The following is a 19,419-nucleotide window of genomic DNA, read 5'->3' as shown; positions in this document are numbered from 1 at the left end:
CATTTACTGTAAATGTTCACTGGCAAACTTAAGACAATTAATGTTAAAATAATATCCACGAATGCTAAGACCAAGGTTTTAACAGGAGAATGTTGCAGTTGTAGTTTATTAAACTCTATAGAAAAGATTAGGAAATTATGAGGAAATAAGAACCCCATACAGTCCATATTATTTATACTGTGTAATCCTTTACAAACAGTTAAAAAAATCTATAAGTTGTTGTGGTGGGGCGTGGTCTGCGGGGCCGTGCGGACGCACCTGCACGGCATCCGCAATCACGCCCGCCGTGTTAAAACACGGGGACTCAGGGGTTGGTGGTGGTGTGGTGTGACGTGAATCAAATAAAGTTGGCTCTGAACGTCGCTCCGTGGTCCCGCCGTGCCTTATTCATGCCACATTTGTATTTTAGAGTCTAAAAGTAATGCATGGTTAAATAGTGTTGCTTGGCATAATTTAAAACTCCCAGTGCCAAAGTACCACAGTGTCTAGAGTCAATTTCATTTAGAAGCCCCATCCCAAACACAGCCAGCATCCAGTGCAACAGCGTAAGAGTGTAAACATTCAAAAGTGTCCCCTGAGCCCTATCCCAGAATCAGTTTTACCCACTTAGCATTCCAATGGAAACCTTTTAAATCACGCTGAACATCTGAACTTGGATCTGTCCTCAGGGGTACTTTTTGATTAAAAGATCAAATTAACTGAGCCCATAAAAGCAGAGAGAGGAAGAGGCGCCAACAGTATGGCTCTCTGAATTTATGGAAGCGCATGACCTTATCTGACTTGTGACCCTGGATCCATTCTCTCAGCAACTGGTCTCGTCCAATGGATGTCCAGTCAGGGTCCTACTCACTCTATCTGATTGGTGATTCGATGTACCTTTGGCTTATTGCTTGTGTATGAACCTTTTTTCTTGTTAAATCTGCAGGATGTCTGACTCAGACAGTTTATGTAGATTGTGTACTGTACCTCAGAACAGTTGAAGTGATTTTAGGACAGTTGTTGAAGAAATAACTCATTAACAGTTGTACTTTTCTTTAAAAAAAAGAGAAAAAAATGTTAATTAGACTCTGAGAAAGAAATCTGTGTTCTTTTGAAGTGTGAGAGCACAATGATTTAATGTGTGAGTGTTCATCACTTGAAGTCAAGGTGATCACTGGGCCAATTAACACTTGTGTTTAATGGGACAACACAAATACTGTACAGACTGACGTGTTCCTCACTTTCTCTTTTTTCCCCTTCCGATGCAGAGTTGCCTCCTGATGGTAAAAGAAGTGAATATGTTAGCATTTCTATAAAGCATATCAACTGACAAGCAAACACCTTACAAAGGTTACATCAATTTACTTGCAAAAGAAACAAGCGAGTAGATAAAAGAGCAGCTCATTTTTTATTGCCATGATAAGACTGTACGGCTTCAGCTTATGTTCTGTCGGGGTGGCAGATGATTGCAGAGAGTCAATAGTAATATGATGTCTTCAGGGGTGATCTGAGGAGTTTCTATATTCCCTGTGGGCCAGCCTGCTCCTTGGTCGCTTGTCATTTGTCAGAGGGTCCCAAATGGCTTATGCAGTGTAACAACAAAGGCATAATGCAAACAAGCTGCCTTGTGGAGAGACTGTTGCTCAGTTTCAGCACTAAATAACCGTGCAAAGACAGAATTTAGTGGGTTGAGGCTTTGTGTCCTTGAACTAAATTTCAGAATTTTCCCAAATGACTTTCAAATAGGCACTTAGAAGATGATTTGGGGGTTTGCTTGGTCGCCTGGTTGCCTTTATTTATCTAAAATCTATATGCTGTGCCCAGATAACATTTTCTTGTTTAAATTCATACTTTAGTTACTCTCTTCATTCCACTCCCGTCACAGATCATCTTCCAGGGGAGGGTCCTCAGCTGTCTGAGCCGACCGGCCTGTTTGTGCTGAAGCCGGAGAGTGTTACAGCAACAAAAGGTCTGGCAAAAATCATTGGCCATAAAAACTGAGTTATATCTGAAATGAGAGGAATGGCCACTTAGTGCTAAATTCCAGTTGTTACACACACAGTTTAATTAATTACTGCATTTAATCTTCGTGCTTGGCAGGCAAGGACATCACGTTTGTGGCTAAAGTGGACTCCTCAAACCTGATAAAGAAACCGGTGATGAAATGGCTGAAGGGGAAGTGGCTTGACCTGGGTAGCAAAGCTGGAAAGCATCTTCAGTTTAAAGAGTCCTATGACAGAAACACCAAGGTACGCATTTATACTCTCTGTTTTAAATATAACTTTTGTGAATGTATTAATAAAGAGACAGTAATATCAACGGGACCATAGCCTCATGAATATTATAGCAAATCTTTCAGTTGATTGACTGACCACTTTATTGTAGACCAAAATATATGAGTATGTTATGGTATTTCGTACAGCACTATGGACAGAAATATTGGGCTACATAAACGTTACACCATGAAAACTCATGGCATGAGACTTCCATCGCACAGTTTTGGTACTGATATTAATGCCAGAGGAGATTTGGAACTTGGCTATTATTGAGTCAGCAGAGCCGTGTTGACTATGTGACTCATCATTTGGTGACCCTGCTCAGTAACTTTATGGTAAATGGCCTGTATTTATATAGCGCTTTACTAGTCCCTAAGGACCCCAAAGCGCTTTACATATCCAGTCATCCACCCATTCACACACCCATTCACACACTTTACACAGTCTGCCATTTAATGGCTGAGTTGCTGTGGTTCCTAAATGCTTCCGCTTTGTAATAATACCACTTACAGCTCTCAGGGAATATGTAGGAGGGAAGAAATGTCTGGACCCAACTTCTTGCAATGGTTGCAGTTCAGTAAGCTATACAGAAGACGCATACTTTCACAAATGTTTATAATGACATACTGCATGGCTGTGTGTTTCATTTCATGCACAAGTGGGATTGAAAACATGTATATTAAAAAAATTAATACGAGGAGGTCGGGGAGAAAGGGGGGGAATAAAATGATAGACTACAAATAGAAATGCAGAATGTATCTCCAACTGCTGCACCTACCAACTATTCACTAAGTGGTTGTGAAACTGAAGAGTCAGATGCAAAATGGAAACAGAGAAGTCAAAGTTGCACTTTTTGAAACATGTTGGTTTCAGTGGTAAGGAGCAACTTTTACTTTGACAGTCAAAGGTTTCCTTTTACAGTATGTACTGCATTTTTGCAAAATTCACTATCACTCAGTGGTTAGTTTGCAGTTTACAGAGCAGTCACTGTTCTGTGAAATCTGCTACAAACCAAAACAATCACAAGGAGATTTTTGGTGAAATTACAGCCAACAAACCTTCAGCAACCAGTTGGCAACAGGTTGGTGAATACATGTTTTTCCTTAGTGACCTGCATTGTAAGTTTCAGGCATAAAATGTGAAAGTGCTAATGGCTAAATATCAGTTTTTAAATATCCTGACTGCATGCAAGTCAGCCTGCTCATTGCTTTGTCTCAGATTCTTGGTGGTTTTTAAAAAAATGGGATAAAACTTTGTGTAAAACTGACGGTTTTAACGAAAGATCCAAACTTTGTAACTGAACTCAGCTCAGCTGTTTATACTGATCAACCAAGTGGTAGCAAATAGTAATGTGCTTCAATATTTATTCACTTTTTGAATCCTGTGAAATCACATTTATTCCACCACGGCACAAAAAGCTTCTCGTGTAAAACATATTGAATCTTTTGGATTATACTACTGCAAACAAAGGCACGAAGGCATGCCTGTGCAAAATCCTGCCAACATTAATAGCAAATTGCAGTAATGAACAACTGAAAATAAAACTTGCAATTAATAGATTTTATGCTTTCCAGATCACACCCACAAAGTTTTGTTTATTTCAGTCAATATTTGTAAAACTCACAAAAATCAACAGCATAAAAGCTGGTAGAAATAATCTGTTTACTTACCATTTAATGACATTTCTTCCCCGACATCTTTGTGTAGAAAACGGAGGACATGATGAACACGTAATCAAAGTCTAGTGAGTGACTAGCTAACCGAGCAACATTTCAAGGCATCAGTGTCACCCTGCTCGCGTTATCCATACTTCGAGCATGTGTTGGTCAGCACGTACGTGCGTGTACGTTTGAGCTTTTGCGTTTGGGTGTTCATTGAATTGTGTGTGTTCCTAGCATATCATCCCCCCTCTCTCTCTCTGTCAGATCTACACTTACGAGATGAGCATCATCAAAGTAGTGGATGGAGACGCAGGTGGCTACCGCTGCGAGGTCACCTCCAAAGACAAGTGCGACAGCTGCACATTCGAAGTCTCTGTGCAGGGTAGGTCTGGAGACAGACACTTAATCACATTATTGTCATCTTCCATTTGGCGTATCCACCATTACTATGTAACTAGCTTTGTCAGGCAATAACTCAGTGAGTGCGATATACATTAGGTCCTATCATTTAGTGGCCTAGTGAGGTCATCAGTCCATTATTCCTTTGCTGCTCAAGCCTGCTGAGTAATGAATTAACCTAGCTGAGCTCTCACCAGCCTTTCTCCTTCTGTCTGGTTTTAGCTGCACAAGAGGACCAGCAGGACAACATCTTGGAGGCATTTAAGCGATCGTGAGTGTCAGTGTCGGCGTGGGTCTACTCTACATGTCACCCATCACACTGTCTCGCATATGCTCCTCTGTAGATCGCTGCCTCTGGGCATCTGTCAGTCTCAACCAGCGTCTCTGCCCGTGTGCCTGTCTATCCCTCGGTTGTAGTCGACTTTGTACGAGTCACTCAGTCTGCCATCTATCTCTTTCTGTCACGTCTCAGTGCATCTGCTGCCTTGGTGTTTTGCTTCACCTGGACTCCCTCGTGGTTTAGGATCTTATGTATTTCGTCACATATCTCAGTAACAGTCTCCGAAGGGAGTATTTCTTTTTGTGTGTATGTGTAACTGTTTCTCTCACTGTCTATTTCCGTCTCTGCTTCTGGCCTGTGTGAAGTTGGTCTATGCTAATGTATCCTGCGAATGTGTAGTCTTCTTTATTTTTTGAAAAATGAGATTTCAGCTGTTCTCAGCCTGTAAATTGTACATATGTACACGTGCCTTGTGCTGGTAAATCAGCTGACACCTTTGCACCGATACCTTGAGTCGCCCTTTTTTGTAATCTGTGATCAAAAATATAATTTCCCTCCCTCATTAGAGCATGAGTAAAAACGGGCAGGTAAGATGAAAAAGGCAACATGCAAAAAGACAGCATCATATTGTGGTTTAGACAGGATGTCGGTGCGTTTATTTGCAGAGTGCTGATAGGAGGGAACAAGAGGGTGAAGGAGAGAGAAGGTTAGTGAGATAAATGAAAAGTGAAAAGTTGGTTAAAACTCAAATATGTTGCTGGAAGAAAACAGCGTATGAGTGCGTTAAACAACTTGTTATGTGGAAGTCTTGCAGCTTAGCTTCTGTAAAATAAGAATAGAGGATCCTGTTTCCCATAGGAGGATCATTTGTGCTTCTCTCATTAACACAAGGTCTGCATGCATTAAGATACACAATCCTCTTCTCTTAATTTCTGGAGTTTTATTAACACCAGATTTTCGTGTCTGCCTGAATTAGCACAAGCTCCTCATTGTGTGCCCCAGGCATATCAGGCTATTTTCTTCTTTGTGTTGCGTCTTCACTGACTGGTCGGCCAGCTGAGAGGGCTTCAAAGGGAAACAGAAAATACACACTGTATGTTTACACAGCAGTGTTTCACCAGCATTTAAAAGCATTTCTAGGTAGAATTCTCATTATACCACTATGTTTATTCTTATCAGTGAAATGCGTACGGGCATATCTGCATTTGTTAGATAGTATGCCATGGCACTACTGCACAGAGATGAAGGTCAAAATAACAGATTCAGATGCACCACACATCTAAATTCAAAGAATTCCTCTGACACCGGATTTTATTTTGATTTATTTCTTAGTGGGCCGCGATAGGTGGTGATAACGAATCTCATTACTGCACGCTAAATCAAGGAAAAATAAAATACTGTTGTTACTAGCTGTGGAGGTCAAATACACATAATGTGTTTTTTTTAAATATACTGTGAATAAAAGATGGTTCTAGCGACCATCGCTCTGGTTTGTGGACTACAGTTTTAGAGCTTAGCGGTAGCACGTAGCCACGTTGGTTGTTACAGCGCATCTGTTATCTTTATTTATTTTAGAACAAGTTTAAAACAAAATCTACTTATCAGAAAAACTGAGCAAGCATCGTCTCAGAATATATTTTAGTACAAATTAACCAAACAAGCTAATGGTCCATTTAAAACCAAACACACTAAATGCATAGAATAGCACCACTATATCTTTTTGACTATAAATTATGTCCTTTTTACAAAATGAGCTTCACCCTTTAATAGAAAATACTTAAACCAGCAATTGAGATGAACTAAACAGGAAAATGTTCACTGAACTACATCTGAATAGGTTCATTTTCTCATCGGTTTTTCTACATTACAAGTTATGAAACCAGAGAAGTTCCCTTCAGCTGCCATCAAAAAGGATGCATAATAATGATGCTTTGCTGTGGCTTCAGTCTTTTATCTTTTTTATACAGTCTATTAGTGTTTAGCACTGCTTTTTCATTCATAATATGAATTTATAGTGTGAATCACTGTTTGCCATACCACACAATAATATTATTATACATTAACAGGTATCATTAATCGTTCTTTGCACTCATTCCACATGCTCAAATACTGAAGCAGAGCTCTTCACCTCTGTTTTCATCTAAACTTTCAGTCTAGTTTTTCACATAACTTGACTTTTGTGCAGAGAGAAGCTCTCTGAAGTGCTCAAGCAGATTGAGATTCTGCATTTGCTGTGACCACAGCACCGCAGACATCGCTTTCACTCTCATCGTTTTTATCATTTGGTGGTCATGTGTGCCTGGTGATCGACGACAATACCACCCAGCGAGAATTTACCTCCATTAGGATGGCAAGGATAACACGGATGGATGTTATCCTTGGATGAACTGTTCATCCATAGGACGAGCATTATCACTCAGAATGGCTCTGAATTTACTGGCATTTATCTCTGAGGGGTTCAATGAGCCTCAACAATGCCAGGAAAACACACTCCACGCTGTAAAGGAGCTGCCAAAACCATTCACGGTGGAAAACAAGCAGCACTCGATCCTGTAGACATTTATTGGTGTGTGCCACACACAGTGCTTGTCACCTTGTTGAGCACGAGACAGCGACTGATTATGCCACAGCACATGACATATTCACCATCACTTTATACTTGCAAATGTGCATCTGAAGGGTAATAAAGGGTTTTATGCATGGTTACAGATGCTTAATTCCCCCTACTTGTATCAACAAAATATTTTGCATGTGACTGTCGCTTTTTGAGTATCTTCTTCCTTTCACTATGCTTATGTCTCATTCTTACATAAAGTTCCTTTAATCACATCATGACCAAAGATAATCTGATTACTTTTGTCAAGTAACGAGTAAAGTACTGACATTAGCGTCCACTGTACACTCTGTGTGGGAAGAAAACTTCTTTCTACAGGGAAAAATTAAATGTGGCTCCTAGCACGCTGCCACAGGAATGTGAAATTCACAGAGAAACCCCCGGATCCGCCCACTGACATGACCTGCTAAACAGATGAAAATAGACTTACTACACACCGAACGCGATAGAAGCGACCAAATAGTCAGGTTTACATGTAAAGTCATCATACATAGAATAAGGGAGCCAAGAGCTACACGGAGTTCTGTACAATCTGCCTTCCTTTTGCAACCAGAGATGTTGCCCCCTGCTGGCCATGTGAAAGAATGCAGATTTAACAGACTGGTTTCACTTTACATTTCCGATTTCCTCCGGAGGCTTTGCATTTAGTCAAGCTGCTTCTGTAAATAACAATTTTAATGACATGTCTGACTGATTCACTCCACTGTCTTGTGGTACAAATTGGTACTACACAAAGTACAGCCTAGTCATACTATAAAGATTGTGCTTTTAAAAAACACTTAGGTGGGTTGCACAATTATAGCTCTTTTTTCCATGGTCAAATTGTATTGATAGCTAAATAACTTTTTAAAATGTGGAATTTTGAAACACAGAATTTGCAATAAGTAATGTTAATGTTGGTTCAAATCTGCTGGACATCTGTGATATGTCACATGGTCCTCTGTTTGTGGCTTTTGTGTACTTCAGAGACCTAACAGATCAAGAGTCTTATATAAACAGACTTTTATTTTATTACATGCTGCTTGTCTGTTATGATTCTTCTGTCAGTCAAGTTTAGGGCATGATCAGAGCTTATGATTCACTCTATGTTTTCACTGCCCCCATTTTCTTTTTTGCATCATTCTGAATGCAGGATGGTAAAAGGGTAAGTGTTAACCACAGGCACAAATTTGTTAGAAGTTTACTGTTCGACCATCTTCAGTATTATTGCGTATTAGAATTTCCTATGTGTAATATGGAATAAAAAAGGGTATATTATTGAATGTAAATACATTATTAATGTCTTTTTGCCACCTAATTTACAAATAAAGTAAAAAGCACAGGATAAAAAGAAATAAATAATAATCCCAGAATTGAATTTCTTTTAATTCCAGTGGAGATGCAGATGAGGATGCTGGAGAGCTAGACTTCAGTGCACTGCTCAAGAAAAGGCAAGATAATTTACATTTTCAGAGAAGCATCTTCCATCTATATGTGTCTTAAACTTGGTTTGCACTCATTAACTCATTCACAATCAATCTTAAACACCACCAGGCAGAAGAAGGAGAGGAAGGAGGAACCAGAAGTGGATGTATGGGAAATCCTAAAGAAAGCTAAGCCCTGCGACTATGAGAAGATTGCCTTTCAATACGGCATCACAGACCTGAGGGGTATGCTGACGAGGCTGAAGAAGATGAAGGCTGAGTCCAAAAAGAGTGATGGTACGGGACGGAGTTATGAGGCAAAAGCAGAGTTTGTGCTTTGAATGAGATAACAGGCAGCAGGCTGTAAATACCAGCAGCATATAAAGGCCAGCGTTTTAAGGAGGAGCAGTTTTGCTACTGGGACGACAGGTGGAATATGTGTTAGCATATGCCTGCTGTTGGTTGGCACAGGTATTATTTGGCCCTTAGAGTCTTTGTCTTTACAGCTTTCCTGAAGAAGCTGGATCCAGCATACACAGTGGACAAGGGCGAGAAGATCCATCTCACAGTGGAAGTGGCTGACCCCAACGTTCCAGTCAAATGGTTCAAAAATGGACAGGAAATCAAACCATCAGCTAAGTGAGCAACTATCCTGCATTTGTGCCAGTTTTTGTATTTAGATTCACATTTCTGTCATCTATGATTATGTGAAGAAGAAAGTTTTCATAGGAGTCTATGTAATGAAAAACTAAGTACACCCTTTCTGCAGCATATCAGGACAAACTCCTCATATCAACTGTCAACATGGTGATGATTTGGGCTTGTTTTGCAGCCACAGGACCTGACCACCTTTTAGTTTTTGAGTCAACAATGAAGTTTTCCGTATACCAAAGCATTTCAGAATCGAGTGTGAAGCCATCTGTCTGACAGCTAAAGCTGGGTCATTCAGCAGGACAAGGACTGCACCAAACTGAAGCAACACTGTAAAGAACAGTGGACCAAAATAATGATGTGAGAGGAAGATGAAGTGATATAGAACATGCATACTTCAGGTTTTTGCTGTTTAATACATGTCTACAAGCTAATTATGGGGTGTACTTAGTTTTTACGGACTACACAGAGTCCTGTGAAAACACATAACTGTGGCAACTGTAAGTCTAACTCTAACTCACATCTAACTCAGAAAAGTGCTGTGTGCAATTCAACACCATGTCTTAGGATAGACCTGTTATCATTCTGTCTTCATCCTACAGGTCTTGTGTTGTATCTGATGTAGCTCCTTGTTCTCTTGACGCTGGTTTCACTAATATGGCTGAGCATCTAGAATGACTTACTGCTCCCGTAGCAGTGGGCATAACTCGTGGGCAGATGAATATGCTAGTGATTAGATCAGCTGGCAGGATGTCCCAGATTTGTCAGAGTTCTCATTTCCCTGCATCTCAACAGAGGTTAAGAGTGCAAAGTTTGCATTGCAGCCACAATAGTCACTTTAAGGGGAGATACAACATCTATAAATAAAACATAATTGTCCTTTAAATAGTTTAGCTTAGCTTGATTGCTCTCATTATGTCACTAACATTATAGCAATAACAACTTGACCAACTGGAGCAACTGCAAGAGTTGCAGAGTACATTTCAAGCAGTTCAGCAAGCACATCCTTCCTCAAGCAAAACACGGTGCAGGGAGTGTAAACGGTTAATTCAAAATCCTTTAGCTCTGACTGGGATGTCTGACAGAATACATATGTTACTTTTTGAGCCTCTTTAGCCTGCTGAGCTTTATCCAGTGTCTGCGTCGCTCTCCTCTGTGCTCTTTTCCCTCCTTCTTCAAAGGCTACTTGTGGTCTTTCATTGAAGAGGCTACAGCTGTTTCAAGTGCTATGTTTTCAATAGCTCCACCATCTGCTATTTCATGAATCTTCATGCTGTTATTGGAAAGTAAGGCGGCCCTCTTTCTGTTATGATTAAGACAGTTACATCGGGAGAAGCGACTTTTATTTTGGCCTGAGCAGAGTCTCCCTGGAGGTCTCTCCAGGCTGTGGGCTGTGACCATTCAGCTCTAACAAATCAAATGTTTTAGGTTAGTGACTAAAAGCCATTGGGATCAGGGTATTACAGCCCTGCTCTTTTTTGTTGTTGCTTTATTTCACTCCTACTACTGCTGTGGATAAAGCATAAAACCAAAACCAATCCAAAAACTCTTTTGACATAATACATATAAAAAGAGATTATCTTATTATGGTCAGCTGAGATTCACTATTTTACCGCTCAGTGTTACACCATAGAAAATAAATTTAATTTTGTTTTGTGTTTTCCTTCACTGATAGCAGCTTAAAACATTGTTTATTAGGTAAAGTGATTTTTCTTGAAGGCTGAGTTGTCTTTTTGTTTCATTTAATTTACCAAAGCCTCAGAGATGAGGAAAAAATGCCATACTGATTAAATTTAGTCTATCTGCACTTCTTTAATTTACTCTTCTATTAAAAAATACCATAATTTAAGATTGCAGGACGCTGTACATGACATAATGATACCTTCAAGAACTAATGTCGTGGAATAACAGACATTTACTGAAAGTTGGTTCGCAGGTGTTGGGGAAAAAAGTATGAAAAGACGTCTGTAGCTACAGAGGGAGTGTTGTGAAGTATGGATAAATAACACATCACCCATATGGAAAAGATATATATAAATCTTATAAAGTTTGTATCTGTCTTGTGTGAAACTTGTATGAAAAGCATACAAGAGTGAAAACAGATAAAAGATTCCTTGAAAAATTATATAAATGAAACTTGTATGTTTTGGATACTTCCTAAAACAATATATGAAAGTATTGAGAAAGTGGCCACTTTCATGAGTAAATCATATAAGCCTTATATGATTCATTATATGAAGCAAGCCAAATCTGATGCGAGTCTTTTATAAGTTTTTTCTGTTTCTTTTCCATATGGGCAATGAAAGACCACCCGTGATGCTAGTTGAGTCAGCTGGAGCTGCAGAGTTAAACAGAGTTAGGTGCATTGTGGGTAACATGGGCATAGGAAGTTCTGCAAACAGACTGTATTTTAAAGATGGCTGTACCTACAATTATGTGGCTTGTTAGATTGTGTACTTGCAATTTAAAGTTTCATCTGTCATCAGTTGAGGACAATATCTGGACAGTGCATCGGTGCAAAGTGCATCTATTGTATGTATGCATGCATTGTACAGTCGTATATACCTGCTAGTTATTAGAATAACATACAAATACTAGAATTTTACTCAAAATAACTAAAACACAGACTTCTTGGGCTGTAGAATTAATTACACTATAAGTCATGCTAGTTGTCTGATGTTTTCTTTAAAAAATGGTCCTCTTAACCAGCATTGAGTGGTCCAATTCAGATGACCCCATATGTGTAGGATTTTGCAGTAACAAAAAGAAAGAACTGTCTTTTAAGAGAAGAAAGCCTCAGATTGGGACAACCACCTGCTTTGACTGTTTGGATGAAGGGAAAGAGAAGAGAGCATAAAGAGATTATGCTAAAACATTCATTATGGGAGAGAGAAGGCAAATGCTCGAGCCTACAGCGGCATAACTGAATGATAGTTCAGAGTCACCTGATCCAGCCCTAACTATAAGCTTTATCAAAAAAGGAAGTTTTAAACTCAATCCTAAAGGATTTATGTTTCCCAAATCAAAATGGAGAGCTAGCTCCACAGGAGAGGTGCCTGATAGCTGAAGGCTCCGCCTCCCTTTATATGAGACAGTATTGGTGTCCACCTATGAGTCAAAGTGGACTCTTCCCTAATAACGAAAACTTCAAGTGTTTAAGAGTTTAATTGAGCGAGTCATACAAAATCACCCCCTGAAATAGCCATACAGATGCAAATATTTTATTTTATTTTGTTATTTGATTTAATTTATTTTATTATCATAAGCATATTAGTTTGATTCCTGAAATCGGGTTATTCAAAAGGGAGTCTGTGGAGAATGACTGAGCAGCAAGGGCTGAAAAATTAAATCACAGCAAAACTGCTACAAGCTGCAATTCCACTTGAGGTTGGCTTTAAAAACCAGTGTTAAAATGCCAAACTCAACACCAATAAAAACCACCCTCACAGCTCGGTAAATAAACAATTGTTGGCATTATGGAAAGTTTGTCCCTTTATAACAATACTACGGTAGTGAACTTTCATCTTCTTAGATACTGGTAAGCTTTAAGGTTTAGGAGCATTTGATCGAGGGTAGCTGTTTTATAGCTATCATCTATCATCTGAAAATTCAGTTCACTCCATGTTTAAGCGGTTGGTTCCTTCTGGAGGAGGTGTATTGAGGTTATGAGACAAATTGTGGTGTGGTACAGATCATCCAAGCCATTTGAGCTCAAGTTTGGATGAGTGACTAACTTATAAAAGCTTGCTAACATTAGTATTAGCTGAGTTAGCACTCATATATTAATCTGCCATAGCCAGTGTATGCTGTAGAGACTAAAATTATTCTAAATACGAGGCTGTAACCATGGTTATTTTTGCTGTGAAGTAAGGTATTATAGCTTTGGATTCTATGAGGATTTACTCAAGTTTTTGGCATGGTCACATTTGCTTTAGTTTTTAGGTTGCGTGGTTGCCTGTTAGTTTTGCCAATGAGTGCAACAGCATTAGAAGGTACAAAAAGAAGCAATGGGGAGTTTATTACAACCTTTACTACTGATTATAATAATCACATTATACGCTGCTCAAAAAACAAGCAGAGGGGCTTATTAATCAGTTTCAGCTACTTTGGCAATAATGAAATTAACAACAGTTGTAGTAGAGGGGCAACAATGAGACAACCCTCAAAACAGGCAATGTTTTACATGTGGAGGCCACTGACATTTTTTCCTCACTGTTTTTTCACTATTTTTGCATTTGACTAGGGTCAGTGTCACTGCTAGTGGTAGTACTATTCCTCGGCATGACAAGTTTGGTGGTGGATCAGTGATGGTGTAGGGAGGCATATCCATGGAGGATCCTGGAGGATGAAGGACTTTATACCACTGACTGCCCCCCCTCACAAAACACCCCTGGGACATTGTGTTTTAATCCATCAGACAACACCAGGTTGCGCCTCAGACTGTCCAGGAGCTCGGTGATGCCCTGGTCCAGATTTGGGAGGAGATCCCCCAGGACACCATCTGTTGTCTCATTAGGAGCATTCCCCAACATTGTCAGGCATGCATACAAGCAAGGGGGGGCATACAGACTACTGAGTTACATTTGGTATTGCTTCATAAAAGTCTGATGGGATATTGTCGTCACCTTGCCGAGTGGCGGGCTGGCGGTGCAGACATGCAAGCTTGTGAATGCGAGAATTCAAGAATGAAGTGACGTAGTGGTTTGAAATGAATAATGCAGTTGTAGCTACTAAAAATCTCAGATGAGTTTGGGTCTCAGTGACCTCCACCTCAAGGTCAAGGTCAGAGGTCAGGTTTTCTGAAACTGCTGTGAGGGGTAGAAATCGCAGCCGACAGTATTTTTCACTTTGATTTTTGGGGTACTTTTCAATTCAGCCCTCTGCCGTGTGATCATTTTTATTTCCATCAAATGATGTGGCATCATTTTATTCCTAACGCGTCACTGAGTGTTCCTAAGTGTTCCTTTATTTGTCTCGAGCAGTATACGAGAATAATAAAGAAATCCAGGGACCATGACATGTTTACATCAATGAAATCAAAATGTAATACATTTTAATCCTGAACACTCTGTTTCTAACATTTCTGCTTAACTGTTAGCCTTACAATAAGTACTTATTCAGTATTCAAATTACACCTACTGTTAATGGACCTTGAGTGGTCTGATGATGTGAATGCTTGCAGCTTGTAACCATGGGAATCTTTCTCATCACTGCCTCATCACTGCGTGTGATGACACTGTGGCATTACTGTAGCTCTCTGATGTTTGGCACCATATTTTCACAGCAAGCTCAACGCATGTGTGTGGGAGCATATATTAAATGTGTGCATTCTTTGTCTCGATCTGTAACTTTGAGTCACTCTGTTGTCTTTAGGCCCCGTTCGCCTGACTGTGGTTGGATTTGCTGAAAGCACTTAATCATTATTCTCTCTCGCTCTCTCTCCCTTTCTTTGTCTCTCACTTCATTTCTTCTTTATCCGACTCGTATAATCTTCCCCCGCCATCCCTCTGCGTCCAGGTATGTGTTTGAGAGCGTGGGCAACAAGCGGACACTCACTATCAATAAGTGCAACCTGTCGGATGACGCAGCATACGAGTGCGTGGTCGGGGAGGAGAAGTGCTTCACGGAGCTTTTTGTCAAAGGTATATGAGTCACTGTCTTTGGAGGAATCCTTTCAGGAGGGAGCGGTTTTTCTGCTTGGTTTAGCAAATGCTGTCATTTGAGTGTTGAGAGGCCTGACAGCTCTGTTCCCTTCATGTCATCTGTGTATTTCAATGCTTTTATGCCACGCAGTAACATGCTGCGCTCTGTTGTCTGCTCACTCATTTTTAATGGGTACGTGGCGAGTGAAATTTTCATGCTTTGTTTATTGTCATGTATCATTGTCGCCGTGCTGTTTGTATTAATGTGCTGACATATTTATCAGAGTTTGACTGATATGTGTGTTTTTGAAGGACAATTTGAATACGGATCAATGGTAATAGTAAAATTGCTAGGCAGATTTGGTGTATGATAGCTCTGTATTCAGGGTTTTTGAAAGAAGCACTTGTATTTTGCGTATTCTTGTAACACATGTCATTTTCGGTATTAATTGGGCCTATTTGATCGACTAAATGCATGCCACTTTACTGTACATTTTAATGGATGTAACTCAGTCTACTGCTTTTATATTAATCCCATACTTTACTCTCTTACATCATCAGAACCATAAAAATAAGCTCTGTAACCACTCCCAGGCAGCTACAATGTGTCTATGTGTCTTGATCGAAAATGACTCATAAAGGTGTGCTCAGACAGGAAGCATTTTCAGCTCCAGCAAACCAGGTCAAAATCTGACTGTAGAGGTGATTTCTGTAAGCTGGCTAGCAGACATCAGTTTGAGATGTGCTCAGAAACCCATTTTTTTCTGTTGATTTGCTTTAGTTTCATATATTTTTCCTCTGAGCTCTTTATGAAATAACACTAGATTCTTAAAGCGAAATCTCATGCTTATTTCCATCTTCAAATTCATATTCTGAATACTATACTACACTACAATATACAATTTTAAAGTAGATTTGCTTGGCCTTTATAGTACCATTATTGTAAAGATGCATCAATTTAGATTGTCTTGGACGATTCCAATTTCCAGTTTTTCCAATATTTTTCTTTTCTCTCTTTCCTTCTAAGAACATGTAGCGCCTCTACTCAGGACCAGTACACTCTCACTTCAAATAGAGACCCTAGACATCTTACTAGGTTCAGGAGGAGGTTTTGTTTTGGGGACTCACAAAAGGAGTTGGCTTGGAAGTGAATAACTGGGACCTTTATTGCCTCAGTACCATTTATATACATATACAACACAATAACCCAAATTGCACACTAATAGTGCATTTTAAAGGTGAATACATGTAAAACAAAACAAAATAAAGACATTTAAATGGAAGATTTATACTGAACAGTATCAGAGCTCTTGGGAATGAATGAAACAGATTAAAGTGTTCCTGTTGTGAAGTTTGAATTGTCCAGTCTGAATTGTCCTTTAAAGTCGTTGAAAACCCAAACAGGTGTACTGTAGGGGAATTGTCAGTGTGCAAACCCTATTAAACTTGAAATATGCTCATATCTATTAAGACATAACCATTCTAATATAAACAGAGCTATTGCTTCTACTTGAATACCTCCCCGATCGGAATATGGCTTCAGCGGGGTGGGGTGGCTAACAGCTATTAGCAGCTAGCATCGCATCTAGCATCGACATCGTTTAGCTCAAAGCATTCAACACTTATAACACACTGTAAAGAACAACAGGAGAAGTAAAACAACACGCCAGATTCTCATAGCTCCCGATTGGTTTTTGTTCAAAGGTTTCTGAGCTGAATCAGCTAGTGAAATACATTATCTAACTTAACAGGTAGCTAACGAAAGCACGTGACTCACCGGGATTTTCAGACACAAATAACTTGACAGACGTTATTCCCTTTGTGGTCAGAGTTCGGGGCCTAATAAAAGAGTACCTTATTAGCATTTATACGTAAAACAATCTGGTCTCATTAACCGGGTTGCAGTATTGCACACCAAGATACTTTTTCCATGCGCTCCGACACGTACTTGACCGCCATCAGAGGGAAAATCTCACAGGAAGAGAGAGGTAATACTTCCTGCGCACTAGACGCAAGGTCATCAGAACACAAGACTGCATCACAGCGCCCCCTTGTGACAATAACAGGCTATAGCCTTAGATTACAAAAAGGGATTTTGAAGCCCTGTATTTCACATGGGTTACAAACAGAATATACAAGCAAAAATAAACTTTTCAGATATCACCCAATCAAAGAAAAGTAGCCAATCAGGGACCAGCTGGAACAGTTTAGATAAAACAAGTTATTAGATTAAGTTAATAAATATCTTTTAGTTTATATTTTATTTATCCCATATTTGTTTGTTATAGCATAATAATGATAATAAATAATAATAACACAGGCTTACATAAATACATAGACTAACAAAATGATAATATATAAATGGTAAATGGTAAATGGTCTGTATTTATATAGCGCTTTACTAGTCCCTAAGGACCCCAAAGCGCTTTACATATCCAGTCATCCACCCATTCACACACTGGTGATGGCAAGCTACAATGTAGCCACAGCCACCCTGGGGCGCACTGACAGAGGCAAGGCTGCCGGACACTGGCGCCACCGGGCCCTCTGACCACCACCAGTAGGCAACGGGTGAAGGGATACGAGATAAACAGACATAAAAAAACAGTTGGAAATGAAGCTTGTGATTATTTATTAAACACTAAACAGATTATGTAACTGAAAAAACCCTTAAAGCTAGATTAAATATTGTTTTTCTTGTCCTAACTGAAACCTGTATAGCTCACTCACTCAGTTGCCTTTTCAGCTACTTCATTGAAGGGACAAATTCATGATAAACTATTGATTACATGACTTTGTATCTACATCTACATTTCTATTGCATTCAGTGTCTCACTTTTAGAGTTTCTGGGAGCCTCCAAACATGTCACGGTGATTCCATATCAGAGTACAAATCACATATTGCTTTTTCTAGACTTGAAGGTACGGCCGCTATTACAAACCTACTGGGCTATTTCAGTGTCATACTCTTCTAGCTGTGTCTGTGTATTCCAGAGAGAATATATTCCTCAGCTTTTATGTGGACAACATCAAATTCATTTCACAAAACTTTTGTGATGCCAGTCAGATTTTTACATATTTCTGTGGTGTTGTGAGTGTAGTTCAGAGAGTTTGCGGGCACACCAGCTAAGGGGAGAAAGAATTGAAACGTCCGGAGGGGGACTGGAGGCCGACTGTGACAAATAGCTGAGGCTAGTAGAGCATCAAGCATCACACCATGTGGTTACACAATGTGACTCCCACCACCTCAGGAGACTTGAGGTGCCTTCCACCTCCACAAGATGGGTGTGTTTGGTGGCTTTGGATAAGAAATTCAGGAATATACTATGCTGTTATTCAAATACGAAGGAGCGTTTACATGTTTTGTGTGCTATCCTATTTTTCTGCTAACAGGTACTAAAGTAGGGTATTGACCATTCAAAAAGAAGAAAATAATGCTAAAAAACCTGACCTACAGGTACATGTATACTGTATTATGACATAATTAATATCTTTTAATGATAGATTCTTATTGCTGTTAATATCGTAGAAAAGCATTAGTCACTCTCCTCAAGTCCTGCTTCCTTGCAGATGTGTTTATTCGCCACACTTATTTTACTCTCCATTCGTATTTGTGTACTCCGGTGATTTAGATATGTCCAGTTTCCCGTTGGTGATTTACATAAAATAGCGTATCTCTTTAATGACTCACTTCCCATCTGTTGTTTGACTCAAAGCTATTTGTTTTCAGAACCTCCAGTCACCATCACCAAGCTGCTGGATGATGTTCATACAGTGGTGGGTGAGAGGGTGGAGTTTGAAGTGGAAGTGTCTGAGGAAGGCGCTAACGTCATATGGTGAGCTAATTTACCCTTCGGTTCATTTTGAGTTTGAAATTCATCAATGTGCTACTCAGCTAATAAAACTCTCTGTATAACGGAATAAACAGTCCAATGAGACAATACGTTTCAGGCCTCATAAAGCAATGCTGACGCAGCTCAATTTTTTTAATTTTTACAAGCTAACATAAAAGATACTGGCTAATAGTGTGTAACTGAGGTTTCTGCATAAGGACACTCCAACAGAGTCATGGCAAAAGGACAGATGTCAGTTCCTAAGGCTTTACATTTTAAAATTAAATACTGTAAATACAGCGAGATATGAACAACAGCACATGACATATTACAACATATTATGATCTATTTCTTAAAAACTAAAATGCAAAATCCAAAATGCATTGTGTGAAAAGCAAAGTACCCAGTGATTCAATTCCTCTTAGGGGGAATGTTTGCAGCAGTAACTTGAAGTAGCTGTTTTCTATACGACTTTATCAGGCTTTCACATCACAGAGTTTTGGCTCACTTTTCAATGTTACTTGAGCTCATTGAGGTTCATTGAGGTTATTGACGGCACAGCGTTTCAATCAGGTTTTCTGTCTTCTGTCCTGTCTTAGTTTTTCAAGTATTGTTTCTGCAGGTCTGCTTAAGTTTGATTAAATAAATGATGACAAAGTGTAATATGTCATGTTTTGCTGT

General features: G+C 39.5%; 1 protein-coding gene across 1 annotated transcript in view; it reads left to right on the top strand.

Annotated features, from left to right (window-relative positions):
• The first annotated feature begins 1,869 nt into the window (after positions 1 to 1,869).
• Positions 1,870 to 19,419, top strand: part of mybpc2a (myosin binding protein Ca) — a 39,010-nt gene continuing 21,460 nt past the window's right edge. The window contains exons 1-9 of the mRNA XM_085405294.1: positions 1,870 to 1,948; positions 2,080 to 2,228; positions 4,181 to 4,298; positions 4,538 to 4,586; positions 8,583 to 8,639; positions 8,743 to 8,909; positions 9,119 to 9,251; positions 14,781 to 14,905; positions 18,636 to 18,741. Of these exons, the coding sequence (XP_085261420.1) occupies positions 2,139 to 2,228; positions 4,181 to 4,298; positions 4,538 to 4,586; positions 8,583 to 8,639; positions 8,743 to 8,909; positions 9,119 to 9,251; positions 14,781 to 14,905; positions 18,636 to 18,741 (845 nt within the window). The 5' untranslated portion in view covers positions 1,870 to 1,948; positions 2,080 to 2,138. The remainder of the gene's footprint in view (positions 1,949 to 2,079; positions 2,229 to 4,180; positions 4,299 to 4,537; positions 4,587 to 8,582; positions 8,640 to 8,742; positions 8,910 to 9,118; positions 9,252 to 14,780; positions 14,906 to 18,635; positions 18,742 to 19,419) is intronic.

The sequence above is a fragment of the Rhamphochromis longiceps genome, linkage group LG4 (assembly GCF_057381845.1).
Source record: "Rhamphochromis longiceps isolate RC_006_pf linkage group LG4, R_longiceps_female_GT1.1, whole genome shotgun sequence".
NCBI lineage: Eukaryota > Metazoa > Chordata > Actinopteri > Cichliformes > Cichlidae > Rhamphochromis > Rhamphochromis longiceps.
This window is presented reverse-complemented; position numbering and strand designations above follow the sequence as displayed.